The following is a 20,990-nucleotide window of genomic DNA, read 5'->3' as shown; positions in this document are numbered from 1 at the left end:
CAGCTCTGGCCCAGCAAAATGTGTCACACACAGGGGAAAAAGAAAACATGCAAGTGATTACAACACAGCAGATGCACAAGCATCAACAGTGGCAAATAAAAAGCATCCCTCAGTATATCATGTAGGATGGACATTAGACACTGAAGCCCAAAAGGTATTTGTTTCCAAAAAATCAGCCGGGGCCCAGCTGACCATCACTTGATTGTAACACCAGACGATGAATATTGTCTCAATTTCTGTGAAGTAGGACAGCACAGGTGGGTTACAAGAGTCAAAGCAGATGACAAAGTCTTGTCACATGGTTTCAGCTACATGAGAAGGGACAAAATGTCAGCACACAGAGACATACAGATATAAATAATCAGGAGTATTACATATAACGGTGTATACAATCAGGAGTTTATGAATGGTCTGTTCACTGGATCATTGGCTCAACAGCTAGATTATTTACTAAAAGAATGCAAATTTTATTTTTAAATCCTACTGGTTTAGGACCTTTAGAAAAAGCAACTCCCCAGTTTCTCTGAAGTCTAGCTCATTCCTGAAGTTCAGCTACTCAGCTGAACATAAGCACCTCCCAGAAAACAGCTATAAGAACAGCACATCTTCCCCCAGTGACACTCCCATTTGTGATCTGTGTGAAGTATTTCACCTTAAAACTTACCACATTGATGGCAGCAAGGGGCAAAAAGCATTTGAAAATCATGTTCACAGTACTTCCTCCCTTCAAACTGCAAATAGAAAGAGGGATGAGGAACTTGCACTTAACATAAATGCTGCAACAGCATGGCGTGTTTCCAGATAAAATTAGGTAGTAAAACATGAGGGGCTGAGCAAAAAGACCAGACCATGAGCTACATGTGCTATGCATTACAATCCACCCACCTTAATTCACCTACTAGTTAGCATGGAGTGTTAATAGCAGACCATTTCTCCAGTACTGCTGAGAGTGTAAGGCATTTTCTGTCACCCATTTACATCACAAGAGATGTCTGAATTTTGACAAACTATTGAAACTGAGGCAACCAAACACATTCTGAGCAGGAAATTAGCTAACAAACAGCCTTGGCCAGCAGGAGGGGAGAAGGATTTTTCCCAAACCTATTTGATGTCTTCCTCACCCTACATTTCCTGTCAGAATGACCAAGCATAGCAAAGGGTGGAGGTTGGGATAGGAAGAACACCTAGGGGCAGAAGTCTTTGCATTTTGTAAAGAGGTTCAGCAAAAACATGAGGGGAAATAAGCCTTTTCCTTCATGATGCATATTTCATAGAATCATAAAATCATTTAGGTTGGGAAAGACCCTTAAGATAATCAAGTCCAAATATTAAAGAGCAAAGTTCACTACATCGATCAAATTAAATTGATTTTAAGGTATTTGAATTTTATCACAGCTTACATAAGTTCAGCTACAGTTCAAGCTTTCATTGAAAAAAACCCATATGGAATAAAAAGATTCAACAGTACTGCATTAGTAGCTTAGACAAAGAATATGTAAAAACATGTAGGCAAATGTGTGCTGAAATGAAGGGAAATATTTAGATACCTTCAGGCACCATTATTATTAGACACAAATGCCAATAAGCATGTCAAAACCAGGTAGACAATATCAGGTATGCTATCAAATGTTTGGATTTGAATGTCTCAGTTTAAACAGTGAAACAAGGAGGACAGCAGGAAACCCCGCTTCTTTTTTTCAACGGCTCTAAGACAAAACCAAGTGAATAGCATAATATACTACCCACAAAGAAAAGGATTTGTGCATGGACAGAGAATACAAAAATGTGTTCCAAGATTACCTGTTGTATAATATGAAATGACAAGGATCAAATACAATATAAATATAATAAATGCAAGTGGCAGGATGGGGATCTAATAAAACATTTCACCAGATGTTTATGGTTAGAAATCTGTGCCCAATCTGAATTGCACCTCTTAGGAACAGAAAAACATTAACTCAGACCTTTTCAGAAGTCTCTGTCAGAAATTTATCAAGTGCTATTCCAGTGTAATACTCTAAAACAGATTACTTTTTAATTTGGGCTTTTAAAAAAATTATAAAATTGAGAGGTACGAGGCTATTACTTTCTCAAGGAGTAATGGAAATTACTCGTTCATTGTGAATTGTACTTGCTTCCTGCATGATAAAATCCTTTCCAAACTGAAAAAAATGGAAAGCTTCCTGTTCTGTTTAAACAGGTGGTCCAATGGGGGATGCTTAGGTTTGCTTGGATTTCAAAGCCACCACACATGTTGATCTGAACAGACCAAACAGGTTTTCTTCCCCTCTTTGTTTGCATCAGGCAGGTTGGTCTCCATTTAGTCTTGTTTCTATTTTCAACCTCTGCTCCTTTGTGCTGCCCTTTGTGGATGACCCAGCAGTTATTATCACAGAAAGCCTTGAGCTTCTGTAACAAATCTTACAGTACATAGTTTAAAAGTAAGGTCATTTCACTGTTGTATGCTGAAGGTCCATGAGGTAAATGGCTCTGCATAAAAAATTTCACTGTAAAATAACCTCCAGCTTACCTGCATGTTTTTAGCTAACTTAAGTGGAAAGTCATGCACAAAAACTGAAACTTTAGAGATTGTTTCTCTAAGGCAGCTTTTGGTAAAAACCATTTTAAGAAAACACTTGAGGTACAACTGGAATAGAAACTAACATGACCATCTGTTCTGCCATTAGTATAGGACTGTGTACTGCTACCTGTAGAGAAACTCTACAATAGCAGCTCTAAGGAACACACACCCTCCGGGTGGTGGAGTAGAAGCAGACCAGAATTGCTACCACTTCACACTTAACAGCAAAGAACAGAGAACTCTACTGGAATGTGCTTGTGCTAACTTTTGTTTAGATTTAGTGTATAAAAAAACTTGCTAAAATGATGTTACTGAGCAAACTGGAACACAAATCAAATATACCGCCGTCCCCAGTTTCTGTGCAACATCAGGCATGCAGATCTCAGGAATCCAACTATCATTTCTAACACAGGCTCAAGAGGACATCCACAAAACCCCTGCTATGCTGTGCAGGCTCTGAGCAGTGGATGGGCACCACTTGTGCCTGTGAGTGACTTGGCCCCAGTGCCACAGCACAGCGAGCTGTGCTGATGGGGGTGCTTGCAAGGCAGCCCAGAGATAAGTCCTGCAGCACAGGAGAGCTGACCAGTTCCACCCATGGAACACAGCATGAAGGCTTATCATGGCAGTGTTTGACAGCAAGTGTGATAAGCAGCTTAATGACTAACTGGGGGAACCCTGCAAGGTTTGCAATAGGCAGGGGAACAATATTTGTCTTCCTAATTGCTAAGAGCTGTAAATCATTTCCAAGAAATACTAGCTTAGCTAAACCAGGCACAGAATAAACACAAGCTCATGCTGGACAATCAACAATGCCTGTGTATACTCACGGGAACCTGCTCAGAAAAACATATTACCTGGCCACACCTCCAAAACACCCATCTTCTCAAAGACTGCATTAAGCCAGTCTGAGCAAGATGTCCTTTCTGCCCCTTTTCTCCAGTCAGGTTTTCTTGACAGTGATACAGATTATCTCAAGTCCTGTGAGCACTGTCAGTCACTCCTGAGCACTCACCAACCTAAGGCCACCTTCTAACTGCTCGGGGCTTTCCTTCCTCTCACAGAATCACAGAATGGGTCATGTTGGAGGTGGAGTCATCTGGTCCAACCTCCCTCTTCAAGCAAGGTCATCCTAGAACACACTGCACAGAATCCAGGTGATTCTTAAGTATTTCGAGTGAGGGAGACTTCACAACCTCTCTGTGCAATCAGTACCAGTGCACAGTAAAGAAGTTCTTCCCCATGATCAGGTGGATCTTCCTGTGCATCAGTTTCTGCCCGTTACCTCTTGTTCTATTGCTTGGCACCACCAAGCAGAGCCTGGCTTCATCCTCTGACACCCTCCCTTCAAACAATTACATACACTGATGAGGTTCCCTCTCAGTCGTCTCTTCTTGAGTCTGAACAGGCCCAGCATTCTCAGCCTATCCTTATTTTGTTATTTTACCTCTGTAATAATTGTGGCAAGAAGTGTCTATCCTTAACTGAAACTTTCCACTTTATATGTAACATTTCTCAGGCTAGCCAGACTGAAAAAAAAAACCCCTAACAACATTAGCCAAAACATATTTAACATACAGTGTTATTTTTAATTCCTGGGACAATCTACTGGCACTCAGTTCTGACTTACTGTCTTTGAGAGCAGCACTTTTCAGTAAGAGAGTGCTCAAAGACCAATCATCATGAATATGAATGTTAACAAGGTAGCAGTAGGAAGCAAAATGCCTACATCCAGTATATCCAAGCACCAATAGGATATTTGCCTCTGCCACTGAGATTCAGGTATGGCCACCCATGAGCAACACAGAGAGACTGCAACATTCCTGAACTAGGTCCAAAAGTAGAACTTTCTTTCTGCAGTAGTCTCCTCTAGAAGATACGGGCTGCCTAGAGCATGATTTCCCAAACTTTTATCTTTAAGGACGATTCAACTGTCTGAAAGAGGTCCCTGGAATGTCTAATTCTTTTCTGAGTCAGAAAAAGAATGAATAAAGTATTCATTATTTAGAGAAAATACATTTTATTGGTTTAATACAGTTTTATGAACATAATTACAAATATTTTAGTTTTGAAATGTTCGTATCACTTTACATTTGCCTCAGATCTTAACATGTCAGGATGGAGTCTTTCCTGAGCCAGCTCAGTATATATTAACAATTGCAATGCAACTTGCTATGTATCCAGGGGGTGTTCTTTTGTTTCTATTTAATTAATTCTGCCTTGCAGCTCACCTTTTGATGTCTTATGGAACACTAGAGGCTAATTTACTACAATTTGTGTAACACTATCCCTAGAGCCTTTTGATCCTCAAACAAGGTGAGAAGATGCAAATCCCCAGGAATCCCCTTAGACAGTCTCTTTTGCAATCCACAGTCCTCCCTCAGCCTCTTCTCATTACCACATAATGTGGCTCTGTAAAATTAGAAATGCTTCAATGGAAGATAAACTATTGCGCTCTTGCCAAAGGATGACACCTGTATGTGAGAGCACATAATTGTTCCTTTTACACTCTGCTCATTTTCCTTTTCAGATCTTCATATGACACAAATCCTGCTACCCTAAGATGGACTGTAAGCTACTCAAGCAGGGCTTTATCTCTCTGACAGTAATTCCCTGACTCATACTACCTATTGTTCCCTATACTAATGACGGTGTATTTTATGAACCAGTCTAGAGCTTTCACTACCACTCTGTGCTGAGCCACATTCTGAATTCCCATGATAGGGGAATGTAAAAGAAAATGAAATCTATTACAAAATACCCTCCTAATCTGAGGCAAATCAACCTGGAGCTGAGAAATATGAATGTGATCAGGTCTTAACCCCTGAAAGTGTGTTAAGAACTGATAATTTCGAATGCTCTAGACTGTTAAACTTAAGAGTTTATCTTATACTGGCTCTGTCTGGTTTGGATCACTGCATGCTCACATACAGAACATCTCTTTTCCAACGCCAAACTGGACTCACTCAACTCAGTGATAAACCTCCTGTGGACCACAGGATGCTGAGATTTCCTTCTATATGACTTTCTCCTCTAAGAAGTATGTTTCTTATATATTTCTGGTATGATACATCAGATTCACAAGTTTCAGGGAGAAAATTTGCACTGAGAAAAGAATCTCCAGGATTTTTTCTCTCAGTGCTGGTAATATTAAGGTCCACACTTAAAGAATGTTATATACATGGATGTCCTCCAAATTAGCACAGAAATGCTTCTGGTTTTTTTCTCCCTTTACTGGGCATACTCTGTTAGAGCCCAGATACTCTCATGGGACTTTCTAAGCTATCCACCTGCCTGTAGCTACTTCTGCTATGGGAATGAAGGCTCAAGAGGGGGTATGGGGACAGCAGGGGTCTCTGCCCCACTTACCTCATAGAAGAGCCCTTCGGGGAACTGCTGAAAGCACTGGGCGCAGACGAAGCACTGCTCGTGGTACAGCTCACCATTGCTGTTCACAATTTTCTCGGCAGGGGCAAAGCCCCCCCTGCAGCGCTCACAGATGGCGTTTGCAAGCGCGTTCGCCATGTTGCTGTCATTCAAAAAAAAAAAAAAAAGAAAGAAAATTAGCCTAAGTAGACAACAACACTGGTCATCAGTCTTTCCCCTGCTCTACCAGGCCAAACTGCACCAACCTAATGATAAGCTGCTCAGCACAAGTTTTTCCATGAACTTCATAGCTTGCGGCATCTCCCTGCTCCCTAACTCTTTAGATAGAAACAAAATCCCTGTGATATGCTCTAATTAATTGAAAACCCCAAACAGAAACCTTGTCTCTTCAGACACATTTACAGGCTTTCTATGATGAAAAAAGGCAATTCAAAGTACTATAAGAATTATGATATACATTAAAATGACTGAAAACAAGGGCAAATATTAATGATTAAGGACTGGCATCACACAGTAAAACATAAATTATTTATTGTAAACCAATTCTAATACATACATATATAACTTCTAAACTATACATATATAATGGCATTGGTTCAGAGCTCTAAATAAACAATGTGAAAGAGTGTGCAGGATCTAGTCTGGCAGATATTAATGAAAAACAGAGTAGTTAAATAATTATCCTTTATATGAGCTCTGCATAGCTTGAAGTCATTTTACAAATTTAGTTTGAAATCATGGGATTTTTGATTGCTTTGTTAGGGTTTATCTCAGGGAGCTCGGCTGATCATGTGCCAGCTCATAGCCCACTCCAAGGCTAGGGGGGAGGAGAGGGTGGGAATGCTCTGGCTGCCCCACTGCGACCCATGCCAGGGATGCAAAGAAATATTGAAACAGCAACCTTGGTTGCTTCTCAAAGGCACAGGACCAAAAAAAAGGCAGTGTGGTAGCTGTCCACATCTGCAGAAGACAGTATAGCTGATTTTCAGTTAATTAAAGCCAGCAAAAGGCTCTTTTGGTTTTCCCTTTGCAAACATTCCATCACTCATATCTAGGCTCTCAAAACTCTGCCTTTCAGGATCATCCTTAATACCATGTGGTAACAGAAAGTAAATATAGGGCAATGGTCTAGTTTCATTAAAATGGGATGTCAGCTGAGAAAACTAATGACTCAATATTTATCTGGAAGGTTATTAGACAAGTGACATTATTTGAAACACATATGCATGCAGGCACGCATTTTGATAAGTTATCATGCTGTGCCTGTAAGTGCAGAGCCCACAGTCCTCTGTAAGATGCCAAGCCTTCCTTCTTATCTCTTCAAGGGGATAAGACCTTTGGGCTCCCACCATGTTCAATAGGAATTGAATTCATTCCTTGCACACTATCCAAGGGAGCAAGCAAACACCTAGCACGTGGTTCAAAATGGAATGTGTTTTATCTATTTCTTACACTGTCTCACAGAAGAGCCCTACACAAGGTCACATTTGACATGTTATTATTAGCTAGCACTTTTTTTTCTCTCTCACTTGATCTTTGCAGATGAGGAAAACGGTAACTGCAATCCAAATATCCACTGTCCTCACAGTGAAATGAGTGGGCAAATTTCACATGAAGATCAGACACAGGATGGTCTAACCCCTAATAACAGACAGACCTATGGACAAACTGCAGTGACTATACATATAAACTGTGATCAACTGTAAAGGTCATCAATGGTCTTCATTGACTGTGTATGCTTTCTGTGGGGCAAAACCTCAGTCAATTTTCCCATCTTCCTTATCAATCTAAATGAAGAATAATCACAAGAGAAACTGGGATCTTTCATCATCACTTCAACAGTGCTTGAGCATTAAGGATTCTAAGCACTGATGTACGTAAAGTACAATCCAAGCAAAAACATGAAACAAAGTTCAAAACCAAGTAAAAACAGTTTCCCTCTTCAGGAAAAAGTGCTTAACTTTGAAACACATCACATATGTAAAACTAGTGAAGTATGTAATACTTCTGCATTAATGAAGCGGTTTATCCATTTGCCCAGAATAACTGGCAAACAACCTGAAGGCAGAGAGACTACTTTAAAAATTCCAACACCATTTTTACTGCTGATAAAAATTCCTGATGCAATTCATGATGAAATTTAAAGCAACAATTCAAATTTTAGTTGTTACAACTGGCAATGTTTCAAGCAGAACAGTGGCAAAGGTTGAATGAGAGAACAGCTTGCACAGCCTGAGCCCCAGATAATAAAATATATTATGTACAATACACCAGTAATGTCACTGCAGTTACACCCCGAAGCTGAACAGAACAAACTTACAATCTTGCATAAAAATCACAAAACTCTTTGTAGAGTTTTATTTCACTGTGCCTACGTTGCAATTTTGACACCGGTTTCTCGCCTTCATTTCCTGCGGAGTTGTGAGCATCAGGAGTGACCTTGTAGGCAACCTCTTCATCCTCTGGGATGGGGAAGGGCTGAGCTCTGCGTTGGAAGTCCATCTCGCTCTGATTGCTTTCCCAGGTGTATATATTCTATGCTTAGACTGCAAACAAACTGTAGGCAAAGTCCGCAAAACAATATGCTGGACTTCCCCTTGTTCCCAGCGAAGTGATTTACTTTCACAGCTCCTGTCATGTAGCTGGAGCTACTCAGCACCCTGCTAGAGCTTCAAGTTAAAAGTTCAGCAGCAGGGCTGGGAGCCTGTCACGCTGAGATTTACGCAGGCTGGCTGTGCACAGAGAACACTCCCCTCACCAGGCCCTCATGTAAACTCGGATGCTGGAAAGGGTCTTCGCTGCTGGCTGCTGACAGAAGCTGCCCAGGAGAGCTGTGGTGTGAGTAACCTATGTGCAAATAAGTTTATCACCAAACTTGGCTGCAGCTTCTTTATGCTGTGGGGGCGTGAAGGCAGAGTCCAACAATATTTTATCATGGGCAAACCAACAGTGGAAAGCAGGATCAGAAGACTCCTGTCTCCAGGTAAATATTGCTTTAATGCTATAGTGTGTTAATTACATTGTAAAAATGACATTTAATGCTCCACTTGTGTCTTTTAAGTCATATGTGTTGAATTTATCTATGTATGTCTTTCCTCTTCTCAGTACTTCAGACAAGGGGAAGGTACAAGCAGATTGTTTGATTTCTGTTCTGTTTCTCAGGCCATTAACAAAACTGACAGGCATGCCATAATGGACAATACATGAAGGAGGAAAACCAAAGCTTTATTTCCAGTGATGTGCTGCATTTAGAACAACTATCCAATGTAAGAACACTAACTAAAGTAAGATTTACAGCTAATAATTAGACTCTTACAAGCTCTCCCTCTTTGAAGCGCAGTGTTTGTGGCACAGTGCCTGTGGGCTTCCAGCACTTTATAACTGCAGAAAAGGAAGGCTTTTGGGAAGCCCCCCTGAGTAACTAACTTTTGTGTTGAACTGTCTCAGCCTTGTTAGCAACCAGTTGAACTGCAGAACTGCATGCACTTTGTGCTCATGACACACAGCACACTGGCAGCTGAAGAATCTGCTAGTCTGTGAGGGGGCATGAGGAAGCAGAGGATGACAAGAAGGAGATGAGTACCAGGAACAAATAGAGAAACTAGAACTAAGATCAGAGAGTAATAGAATAATTTAGATTGGAAAAGACCTCAAGACCACTGAGTATAACCATTAAACTAATACTGCTACATTCACCACTAAATCATGTCCCCAGGTGCCACATCTACACATCTTTTAAATACTACCAGTGATGGTGATGCTAATACTTCCCTGGGCAGTCTGTTCCAGTGTTTGACAACATTTCCATGAAGAAATCTGTCCTGATCTCCAATCTAAACCTTCCCTGGTACAACCTGAGGCCATTTCCGCTTATACTGTCACAGGATATGACAGAATGTCCAGTCAAGGCTACAATTTCTTAATATACCTGCACCTTCCCTAGGACCTACCACAGAGGGTCTGGTTGGTGATGTTTTTTGGCCATATCTCTCACCACCACCTAAGACAGCTTGCTCAGCAAGCGTACAGCAGCCCACACGCCACTCTCCATGCAGGCCTGAGCTTGCATGCAGCCACCTTCCTACAGCTCAGCCAACACAGTCCCACGCTGCTGCTTCTGCTGACAAATTTGTGGAATGGGTTTGGTCAGTGTCTTCCCTTCACTTCCCCTCAACAAGGAGCAACAACCCCCTAGGCAAGCTATTTCCTTGCGTAGGTGGGACCCAGGCAGCATGACCCTGCTGATCTGCCTGTCTGTAGGTGTGATTATTCACCCTATGCCAGAGCTACCAGAAGTCAAGCTCTAACAGGCTAAGGAAGCTGCACCCTCACCACTGACACAGCCTGGCTGCAGCTCAAGTCCTATTTTTATCTGTCATAGGGCACACTGCAGATGAAGCAATGCTCAGGTTCTAGCCCAAGGCCAAAAAGATCTTGCCAGAGCACCACTGCAGTCCTGGAAGAAAAGGTTTCTGCATTCTCTGAAGCATGAGTGATGAAAATGTGCAGACTGCCAACAGACATGCAGGTATAGTGATGCCAGTTCTTCTTCATCTTGCTTCCCAACACTTTTTGCACAGGTCAGTGCTGAGCTTCTGTGGGCATAAAAAACTTCAGTGAGACTGACTACAGTGGACTAAAAATGCTGATTTATTCAGGATTAGTAAAGATAAATGAAGCCACTAAGATAATAAACAGCAAGTGAGCCTACCTCTTCCTCTTATCACTATCTTCTCAACAATTTCCCAACTCTTTTCCTGTATTTTGTCCCAGATCACAGACAATTCTCCTGGGAAGATGCTGCTGTAAATCAAAAGTGCCCCATAGAGACTTTTTCCTGGTGGACTACTACAGTTTTGCAGTAATCTGAAATCCACAGGTGACCAATGTGGTTGGAAACAACTTCTGCTGCCTCATATTCTCTTTGGTCAACAAGAAAACATTTGATTGCTCCTTCACCTTGCTACTGTGCAGTCTTCTGCATGGCTGTAGCAAAGCAAGTAGTACAGCAAGTTAGTGCAGTAAGATGTCCATCCAAAAAGCCTGGTTTTATCTTCCTAGTTTTTGTCAGGAGCAAGTCCTTCAAAGTAACAGGACTCCATATGTGCAGTAAGTAGAAGTTGTCTGGTTCTCCAGTCATATTACCATTGCTGCTGGAGGAATGACTCCAAATTTTTTCTAATAAACAAGAAGGAGCTTAACAAGAGTTTTAAAAGGGCCTTTATGCTACTGAAGCAAAACACAGCTTCTACTGTGAAGGTCTGATAATCCAGAGCAGCTGGCCATCCTTCTCTTTTCTGACATTTTATAGGAGGCATGCTGCCCAGATCTGAAATACATTGTTAAAAATACACTTCATTTTCATGAGGGAATTCTAGGTTACTCTGAGGTGAAGCTGTCCATGGAGAGTGAGAAGTATGTAAGGGGTTGTTTTGCAGCAGCAGCTTCCCAAGGGCATTCCCTGGGATATGGGACAAAACACAGCAAGCAGCCTATTGTTAAAGATGCAGTGCTAGGGAGAAGAAGTTGGGCGTTTAACTAGAAAAGACAGGTATGAAAGAAAAAGACAATCTCCTCTTGGCACACTGAAGATCTTATCAGAAGCCAAAACTGATGGTAGGGAAGGTGCTGAAGGAAATGGTAGAAGAGGGAGGGAGAAGTGTTCCACTGCGGTTACCAGAAGGGCTTTGGTAAACAATAGCAAAAATAGGCGCACTGCCTAATCCCTGCTGAAGGATGACTGCCGCCTCACTCCACGCTGCTTTCGCTGCACAGCTTTCCAGCCTGGCTGCCCATGCCGGCGGCTGCCAGGGGCAGACAGGGACTCTTACAGTGACGGCTCGGTGGCCAGCCAAGCCCGCTGAGCATTTCACTCCGTGCCACAAATAGCCGTGTGCGGAGCAGCCACGGCTCCAAACAAGGTGCTTGGCAAAGGCAGCTGCTGCCTGGCAACCTGTTTGTGCCACCGGGACATACAGCTGCGGGAGGAAACACCCGCGGGGACAGGCGGGGGATGAACAAGCACAGTGCATCCCACCTCCTCCCCCGCAGGCACGAGTGGGTTCATTCCAATGATGCAGTAACAGATGCTGTGCAGTGACTCTCACACGCAAAATACAGAACAACCTAGAAAAGAAGTTTGGCTGCAAAAGACGCGTGGGCTTGCAGTGCCCTGCTCTGATTTCTGCACCAACATTTCAAAGCACTAGTTGACCTTTTGTGAGGGTTTCTTATTGAAATTAAAAACACTCTTGGGTTCTGGTTGCTGCAATTGTTTATCTCTTAAGCAATAAAATACTTTCTGGTCTCCTAAGGCAGTTTGAAAAAAGTAATTAATATTTTATATAATTAAAATGCACATTTTTACAGGTTGGATTTTCACATGTGCTCAGCACTGCTCCAACTACTTCTTCTATTAAAAATTATGGAAAACCATCTTGAAAACACTGCAGTAAAAATCATGTGAATTCTGAGTGTTCCTGAAAGTTTCATTCTTTAGTCTTCACCTCAAAATACATAATTAAGCTTATGTGGTGGGAGTTTAAACAGGGCAAACAAAAAGGCAATTCTAGTTGTTTCATATCCTCCAGTATAAATTTATTCTAGTATAAACATGTCCAAAAAATGCTTTGGTCTCCATAAACAGAGAAGGTTCACATTCCATCTCTCCATAAGGAAGTAAATATAACTGGAATAGACAGGTAAGCAGCAGCTTCCCACACAATGTTTATCAGTCATTCAGGCACAGTGAAATATCAGTCTCTGACAGAATTTATATAAAGGAAGAGCAATATGCAACTACAGCATTTTCCTGTTGTAAGTAATATTTCAGCAAAGTATTGTGTTTTCTTCCTGCTGGTTACATCTATTACCAAATGAAGCATAAACCAAGTAATAACTTCTGTGTACAGATATTTGATACTCTTTAAAACATTCATCTCGTCCTCCCACACTACTGTTTCCTTCAATCCTGTGCAGACAGGAAAAATAAAACAAACAGTACCATATATGAGAAGCTCATGAACTCCAATAATTTTGTGTTGCATGTGACACAGCACATTATTGGCTATTCTTGAAATCTGCACCTGAGTAGTCAACTGCAAGTCTATTTCATTATGGTATCCAAATTCCTCCAACTCTATAAATTTTAAGGATACATTTGCACTGATGCATTTCATATAACACTTACATCCTCATTTCTAATTTAAGAATAATAAAAAAGGTCAGCCACTTAATTCTAGGGGCTGCACATCAAATGTTCCTGAGACAGTCGCTGTGAAAAGAACCATCTTTTCAAGCCTGAAAAGAGAAAATCAAGTCCACCAAGCTCTGAAAAAGTGACAGGACAAGAAGAAACAACCTCAAGTTGCTTCAAGGGAAGTTCAGATTGGACATTATTTTTTTTTGTTTCATGCAAAGGGGCGTCAAGCATTTGGAACAGACTGCCCAGAGAAGTGGAGCAGAGTCAACAACCCTGAAACTATTTAAAAGACATGTAGATGTGGCACTTGGGGACATAGTTTAGAGGTAGACCTGGCAGTAATGGGTTATTAGTTAGACTTGATATTAAGAGGTTGTTACAGCCTAAATGATTCTATGATTCTAAAATGCAGTAACGTATTTCTCTTTAGGGTAATGGCTTCCTTGCACAAATATTCAGTTCATGTCATCTGTCACTGACATCCACCAAAAATCCTCCACTGAATCCTCAGCGTACAGGCAAATGCCAGCCTTTGATTCTGCCTGAGTCATCTGCCTGCACTATGTGGAACCAATGTTTTGACAAGCTGAACATCATGATCTGAACAGCTCATCCAGGAGCTATAATTAATACTATGACTCAACATAACACCCCAGCACTCAGGAGAGACTTCCAGTACATCTATACAGCTCCTTGTAGGGCAGAGTACTGCAAAACCAGGCTTCCCAGCCCACAGCAAGATCCTTATTATAGGCACATCTCCACTGGAGACACCATGCTGAGGACTGACCTACAGCTTCAGTAACCTGCATGTCACACACATCTTTTATTACTTTATTACTATTAATCTACACTTTCAGCAACATAATCTCTTCTCATCTTCATTAGTTTGAGCTTCTATATGATGATGTGCAAGGTTTTTCATTGCCTGAATGAATTAATTTTTAGCAGAAGTACAATGTGTTATAGAAAACATCTCCTCAGCTGTTCTCCTCTCACACACACACCAAATTGTAATTATTAGTCACTCTGGGTTTCAGTTTCACATTTTTCTCTTCCTACATTCACTACAGCATCACCAGGCTTTAAAACCTGCAGAGGATGGCAGACAGCTAAGCCATCTGCAGCTAATACAGCAGCATAAAATAATAATAGCCCTAATATTCAACTGCCAAGAGAACAAGAAGCAGTTTATGTTCCTAAGACTCAAGAATGAGTAATGAGCCAAAAAATAACACTAACACAAAATAGCATTTTGAGTTCATTATGACAGTCTTAACATTTAGATAATGCAAACTAGAGGTCTTCATCTCACACTTTACATTTATCAGCTATTCAATGCTAGTAGCACACTTGTCAAGTAAACATGAATGAATTTCAATAGCAGCTTGTGCAAAGTTCCATGCATTTTTCTAGTAGAAGGTTTGGCAAGGTTTTTTAAACCTTTTTGCCAGGTTTTTTAAAGTAATGGTTTTTGTCCCAACACCTGACTAATCCTCAACGAGTAATGCAGCAGTGGACATTATTATATCACCTATGAGGGAAGAAGGTATTGAAGTTACCCCTCACAAGAATATACTGCTGGGATCATCCAAAAGAACAGCAGGGTTTTTGCTTGACAGAAGAGAAGCAATAGAAAGAGGGAAGATAAAAGAAGATTGAGCTTTCAATCAGAAGGGTTTGAGACCTGACAAGCTTCCTTTTGCTTTGCTACATACCATGGAATAATCTGAGGAGTAGCTTTAGGAAGCATTTTAGAAAGAACTTGAGTTTAAAATTATGCAATTACTTGTATATTTCAGGCAAAATTCATAACCTGCAACTTGGCAGCCTATGGAGTTATTCTACTCTGAAGCTGCACTTCTACAGTGTCCTTTAAAAAAGTACATATATTAGGACCAACTTTATGTATCAGAAATATAGGGTATGCTTCACTTCAGTTTCTGAAGTCAGTGAAGAAGAAATGTAACAAACAAAAACTAAAAAGCCAAATATTGTGCAGGACAAGTAGCTTTCAATACAAACTTCCCATACGGGAACAAGGGGACCAGCCAGAGCACTTTTGAGGCATGACTCTGAGCAGGAATCCAGTAGTTGCAAAGAAACAGAGTTCAAAAGGTAGACTCACCTTGGGATCAAGAACTTTATGATCTATGAAGAGTGTGGCATGCATGGATTTTATATGCTAGAGAAGACAAACATAATTTCACATTTGCTCTACCTTTGTCCACTCATTCCTTGCTGGAACAGCTTAAATATTTTGAATTCTTAATTTAAAAAGGCACAAGCTGAGAAATGCTGCCAGGTATTTCTATCTATGTCTGTCAGTATGTTATTTCCTTTGAGGCTAATAATGTTTGTTAATTCATTTTTTTCTAGTTCTATTATGCTCATTAGGGCAACCAGAAGCAGCAGAAGAGCTACAAGGAAATATGTCACAAAAATCAGGCTCCAAATTTCTCTTCCTGGACAAAAGGCTCCAAAAGATCAGAAAGGTTAATCTATAAAGACACATCACAGTATGACTTAGAATCTGCTGGCAAAATTGAGCAGTATCATCAAAAAACACTGCTCACAGAGTATTATATATGAAGCCATCAGTTCAGAATTCTACCAGCAACTACCTAAAATGAGAATTTCTACAAAGCTGGAAGATACAAAGATGAATACTGAATAATGGCAGCCTAAAGCTGATATGACAAATCAAGCAAGGAAAAAAATACACATAACTATATGTACTACACCATGAGATAATACACATGAAAACTCAGAGCATTGAGTGACTTAATAAATGCCCTGAGATTGCTGGGTGCAAAGCAAGACCAGAGGAGTTAAATGAAAGAAAAAACAATGCCACAAGCTCCATAGGAAGTCCCTGAGCCACAGCTGGTGGCAAGATGGGGTTACTACCAAGGGCAATCCCAAAAAAGGCTCACTCTTTCCTACTACCTCCCTCCACAGGCATCAGCCTTTGGCCATCCTCAGAAGCAGCATACTTGGCAAGCTGTTTCCATGCCTGGAGAGCATCATGTAAAAGGCTCATGGTCCTCTCGAGGACACTGTCAGCTATCTTCAGGTTTCCCAGAACAGCTCAGAGACCTCAGGAAAACAAAATTAAAAATATACAGAAAGGGAATCCAAACTTACAACCTTTTAAACTTTTCTCCCAAATACCTGCAAGTTAGTAATTTTTATTAAGTGGTAACATTGGCATAATTTAGTTTTTCTCTTCTATGTGTAAACTCACTTCAGTATGACAGGCTGCATTCAAAGGACAGCTTAATTATAATGAAGAATAATAAGCAATCACAGTACATTTTCTTTAGAGAACACCTCTGGTTAGGTATCATCAGGACACATGAAAACAACAGCAAAAGAAAGGTGCAATTTACCTTTAGTCAGCTAATCCTGTAAATAAGAGCAGTGAAAATCCTAATTGCTATAATTAAAATCCTAATTGAAGTTTACATGTTTACTAAAATCATAGATTTAAGAGGAAAAGCAATTATTGCTTTGGTTGATATTACACAAGCAGCAATCTCTGGTCTTTGGAGTCATGAGAGGTGATAGTCCGGGTGAGCAAGTCAAACAAAATTGCTTAGTTGTTATGCAATGTAGGAGACAGGGTGAGGGAGAAGGCAAGCAAAAAAGGGTGTGTTCTTCAGGAGTTGTTTTAACCCCTAGAGCAATGAAAAGTACAGCACAAATCAACAGTAAAGCCTCTAGTCATGTGGATACCTCAAACAAAGGTGTAATGCAAATTCTAGGTATCCCAATATTTAAATCTAACCATGAAGCATACTTTTGCTGGCTGTAAGTTACTCTAATTAATAGTACCAATTCAGTGTTACATTTACATGGACAAATCCCTTCTTCAATTAGAGCAGCTAGCAGACAAGCTGAAGTGTTTCTTAGTCCAGAGCTCCCAGGCACCAGACTAAAATGAGTATTTGTAGCACTCAGCTCTCCACTATTCTAGCAATTACAGTGTATTTAGTTATTAGGGAGAAGCACTTTTTTTTTTTTTGTCTTAGCACTTCTTTTAAAGTTTTTCTTGCTTTAATAAATCAATCACTTTTTTTACCAAGGTATGGAATAATTACTGCTTCACCTGTTGACACCAGCAGGGTGAGCAAGTTAAATAACTCTCACAGAAAACAGACATATAAATGTTTACACTGGTGATGCTATAAAGAAACATTACCAGGAGAAATTGAATTTAAGTAAGCTTCCAGGTGCAGACAGGTTTTTATTTTCACCTTAACTAGCTCTCAGTACCCTAAAGCATTTGAAGGCTCAACAGGTCCCTGCTTTCCCAAAAAGTTCCTGACCATCATCTTCATTCCTTCTTCCTAGGAAGAGCAGGTCTTCAGAGCTGATGTATGGCTGGAAACAGCTGTATACCTTGTCTGGCTGCTCCATATGTGCTTTTCATGGCAGGTTAAGGAGATTTGTGACCTTGCAAAACTCCTGAATGCTGTATCTCATAAAGAAAGGGAGACAGCCCTACCGTGTTGCCAATGGGGGGAATTTTATTCATGTGTTTCTTTTTACACTCACCTAAAAGCCTTGCTGTGCAGAGCCTATCCCCTGAAGGCTCAGTGGGACATAACAATGTGCTTATGCCTCCTGTTTCATCTGCAAGGAAAGTCTTTGTGCTTGACATTTTGGGGCACATCCACATGCCTTCCAGTCTGGAGTCAATGTGCAGAGGCAGGCAGGAGCCTGAACAGATCCAGCACAAGATTGTCTGCACCTACTCACATGCATGTACCCATCAGCTTCAGCAGCAAAGAGCAAAAAGAATGCAACTATAAATTAAAACTCTTAATATGGAAAACACCTACATTGCTTTCTGCACAGAACGGAGCAGTGAGCTATGAGTGACTGACAACTACTGATGGAAGCTCATCAATGCTTATTTATTGTAAATGCCAAAATTTACTGTTTGGTAAAAAACTTGAGATCAACCTCTTTAAAAGTTGTTTGTATTTTTAAAGGCATTTGAATGCATATGTACTTAGAAAAGAGAGCTACAGATAGCAGCTAACAGTGATCAAATTAATTTTTAAGTGTAATTGCAAAAAAAAAAAAGCCCAAAGATATTTGCCTCTTCTTTTGTGACTACCTTGTACTGAGCCTTGAGAACTAATAGTATCAATTCTTTTAGACAAATCATTCTATTTTTACAAAAACCCATGGGATGAGAAGGGGAAAGAGCAAAAATAGCAACCATACTGCTATGGCTAAGTGACTCCTAATGATTAATCATAAATATATGTGTACAATTTCCTTTCCATCCTGTTTGCTGAGAAAAGCAAGAAAGAATAGCTCAGCATACAGTCAGAATTTTTTACATGCTGTTTCTAAAGCAAGACAAGACCTACAGAAGACTTCATTGTTTTCCCACTAAATCAATATAGCTGGAAAAGAACAAGTCTACAGAACAGTCTCTTCTGAAAAGCTGATTTTTCATGTTGCATTTAGTTCAAGGATGGCTGCATCTGCTGCACACAGGAGAGAGATAAAGGTGCCTGGCATCCTCCTGCATTTTGAACTCTGCATCCAGGGAGCATCCTGTGTAATTTAGGTTTATGAGCTGGTGAGTCTGCTCAAACAGGCAAAGAGAGGTCTGCATTCAGCACCCTGGCCTCAATGGAGCTCTAAACCAAGCACATTTTTTGTACTGTCCAAGTTCAAGAAAAGGATGAGCTATCCAGACCACCTTTTACACAGTACAGACAGGCTGCAGCTCCCTAAAAAGTCAGTAAAGCACAAGTTGCATATCTAGCAGCAGATTAAAAGGCTGCCAGAGAGGTTATGAGGTTTGTTAAGTTATACATGGGTGAGACAGAAAGAGAAGTCAAATTTCCCATCCCCACCAATGTGCTGTGCTGTCAGGACAAATTAAATGTATGTCATACATGATATAACAAACATATGTTCTGGTGCACATTTGGGAGTTTCAGTACATTGTTTCACAGTTCCCTAATTATTAGTAATCTCACACATTTTAAGTACATATCACACTGACATTCCCAGGAAAGAAAAAGGCAGAATTTTGGCACCAAGCCCTGCTGAGCTGCTTTGTAATGCCAACACTTGGCTATGTCTCAGCTGCAGTTTGCAGGTACACAGGCCCCTGTCCCACCAAGCACATCTGGCTCCTGCTGTGATGGCTGGATCCAGCAGCTGAAATTAAAGATTTTAAATACAGAAGTTCTCCAAGGGTGACCTGGGGACACTGGCATCTTGAGTACCTTTTGGCCCAGGATTAGAAGAAGACTACTTGAACTGAGAAAGCAGGTTTCAGTGAACTGTTGCTTGAGGGCTGATATTATTTAACACATCTGGATTAATATGTATGTAAAACAAAATACAAAGGCACTAGAACAAAGAACTGGAGAGAGATACTATGGGAGGGCATTGAAAACCCATGGATGGCAAGATATATTTAGCAGACATAAAAGCAACCTCTTGTCTTTCTTATGGACTTTAGATACTCTGAAAGTATTTGCTAAGGACAGGCATCTAAGTGGCACTGGGAGAATATATGGAAAAAACTAGATCTTTCCATTTTTAGAAACTAATGAGCTTTCCCTCTTTGCTCCCAATTGCTCTTTGCCCCATTGATATGTCATAATCCTGTATTTTATCCTCCTTTTGTCATGGAGAATGCAGTAAAAATTACAAATAAGGCTGCCTTGCAACACACTGCAATATCACAATACAGGTTAGGAAGGAGTAAGGTTTAGTTTGAATAAGAACCAGCTTAAGCTATTAGCAAACACAAGATAAGCTCTGGTTGCAGGTATGGGTTGTCCCCCTGCTCTAAAAGCATCATCTGACCATGCTCTATTCATCTTCTTGTACCTCCAACACTCTGCCCTCTGCTGATTCACAAGCCCCTGATTCACAATTTCCTCCAATTTGGATTTTATTTCTCAAGACCAATCCCTGTTTCATGTGTTTCTCATCTCTAACCAGAAGAGGCTCAGGAGACTAAAACACCCAGACTTCTACTGGTGCAGTAAACACACCCCTTCCCCTTATCCAGCCAAAATGGTCTCATTCCTATCTTGGATATGCATAGTAATAACAGCAACACAACCATACAGAGCTAGTACCCATTTTTATGTATATGCTTTAAAAAGAGGCTTTTTCTCTCCCAAATAGATCTATTTTTTCCTCATTGCTAGTTTTGTACAAAATAAACTAATTGTAAAAATGTCAAGAATCTGTGCCCATCTCTTACTCTACTAAGTCTGGTTATTCTTCCAACTGCAGTCATATGAATATAACATATATACTGCTGATGCTATTAGAAATCCATCTCCGAAATCAATTCAGAATTAATACTACAGAGAGATACTGAACACACATACCAGACCTGCAAGTGAACACATTCCTAGAAGTGATATTTCTGACATCTCATGATAAATAATCTCTGTAAGTTACAATCATACATTTTGTCACAGTTGAGGTCCTTAGTTGTAAAAAAGAGTAAATCTCCCAGATCTGAATAACCATTCTTCAGAAATCGCTAATGCAGTTTAAAAAAACACAGTAACCTTTCAAATTACACAGCACTCCAACCTGATGCACAACCATTACGAAGGAAAAATAATCTAAAAATACAATGAGACAGACATTAGGAAATAGGAAGTACTTCCTCCCCACTGGGGCTTTTGTTAGCAGATACACAAGGTTCCTTTGCTGAGGAGCTTGAAGTGGGAATGGATTGCTTTCGTGCTGAGCACACTTAGAAAAACATCTTATCATTTTTACTTTTTTTTGGGGGGGGTTGTCTGCACTTACTCA

The 20,990-nt window shown here is 40.5% G+C and overlaps 1 protein-coding gene and 1 long non-coding RNA gene across 15 annotated transcripts in view; one reads left to right on the top strand and one right to left on the bottom strand.

Moving 5' to 3' along the window:
* The window catches only part of LIMS1 (LIM zinc finger domain containing 1), a 67,655-nt gene that overhangs the window by 10,630 nt on the left and 36,035 nt on the right, over nucleotides 1-20,990 (bottom strand). For 10 of the 12 annotated variants that reach the window (XM_077781555.2, XM_085583554.1, XM_085583588.1 and 7 more), the window contains 2 exons: nucleotides 5,951-6,110; nucleotides 665-731 (listed from right to left, as the gene is read on the bottom strand). In XM_077781555.2, coding sequence (XP_077637681.1) covers nucleotides 665-731; nucleotides 5,951-6,110 — 227 coding nt within the window. Of the gene's footprint in view, nucleotides 1-664; nucleotides 732-5,950; nucleotides 6,111-8,288; nucleotides 8,471-20,990 lie in introns of those variants that run through there. The other 2 variants (XM_077781556.2, XM_077781557.2) reach the window with 1 other exon arrangement.
* On the top strand, nucleotides 8,814-20,406 carry LOC110478739 (uncharacterized). 3 transcript variants are annotated; one of them, XR_014956308.1, is made up of 4 exons: nucleotides 8,814-8,951; nucleotides 9,131-9,234; nucleotides 10,350-10,496; nucleotides 13,210-20,406. It is a non-coding gene; the product is annotated as an uncharacterized LOC110478739 (long non-coding RNA). The 3 variants fall into 3 exon arrangements; XR_002466810.4 differs by having other exon boundaries at nucleotides 12,338-20,406; XR_014956307.1 differs by having other exon boundaries at nucleotides 10,350-20,406.

This window comes from Lonchura striata, chromosome 1, assembly GCF_050655825.1.
Source record: "Lonchura striata isolate lonStrDom1 chromosome 1, ASM5065582v1, whole genome shotgun sequence".
Lineage (NCBI taxonomy): Eukaryota > Metazoa > Chordata > Aves > Passeriformes > Estrildidae > Lonchura > Lonchura striata.
The sequence above is the reverse complement of the archived record's forward strand: the minus strand, read 5'-3'. Positions and strand labels throughout refer to the sequence as shown.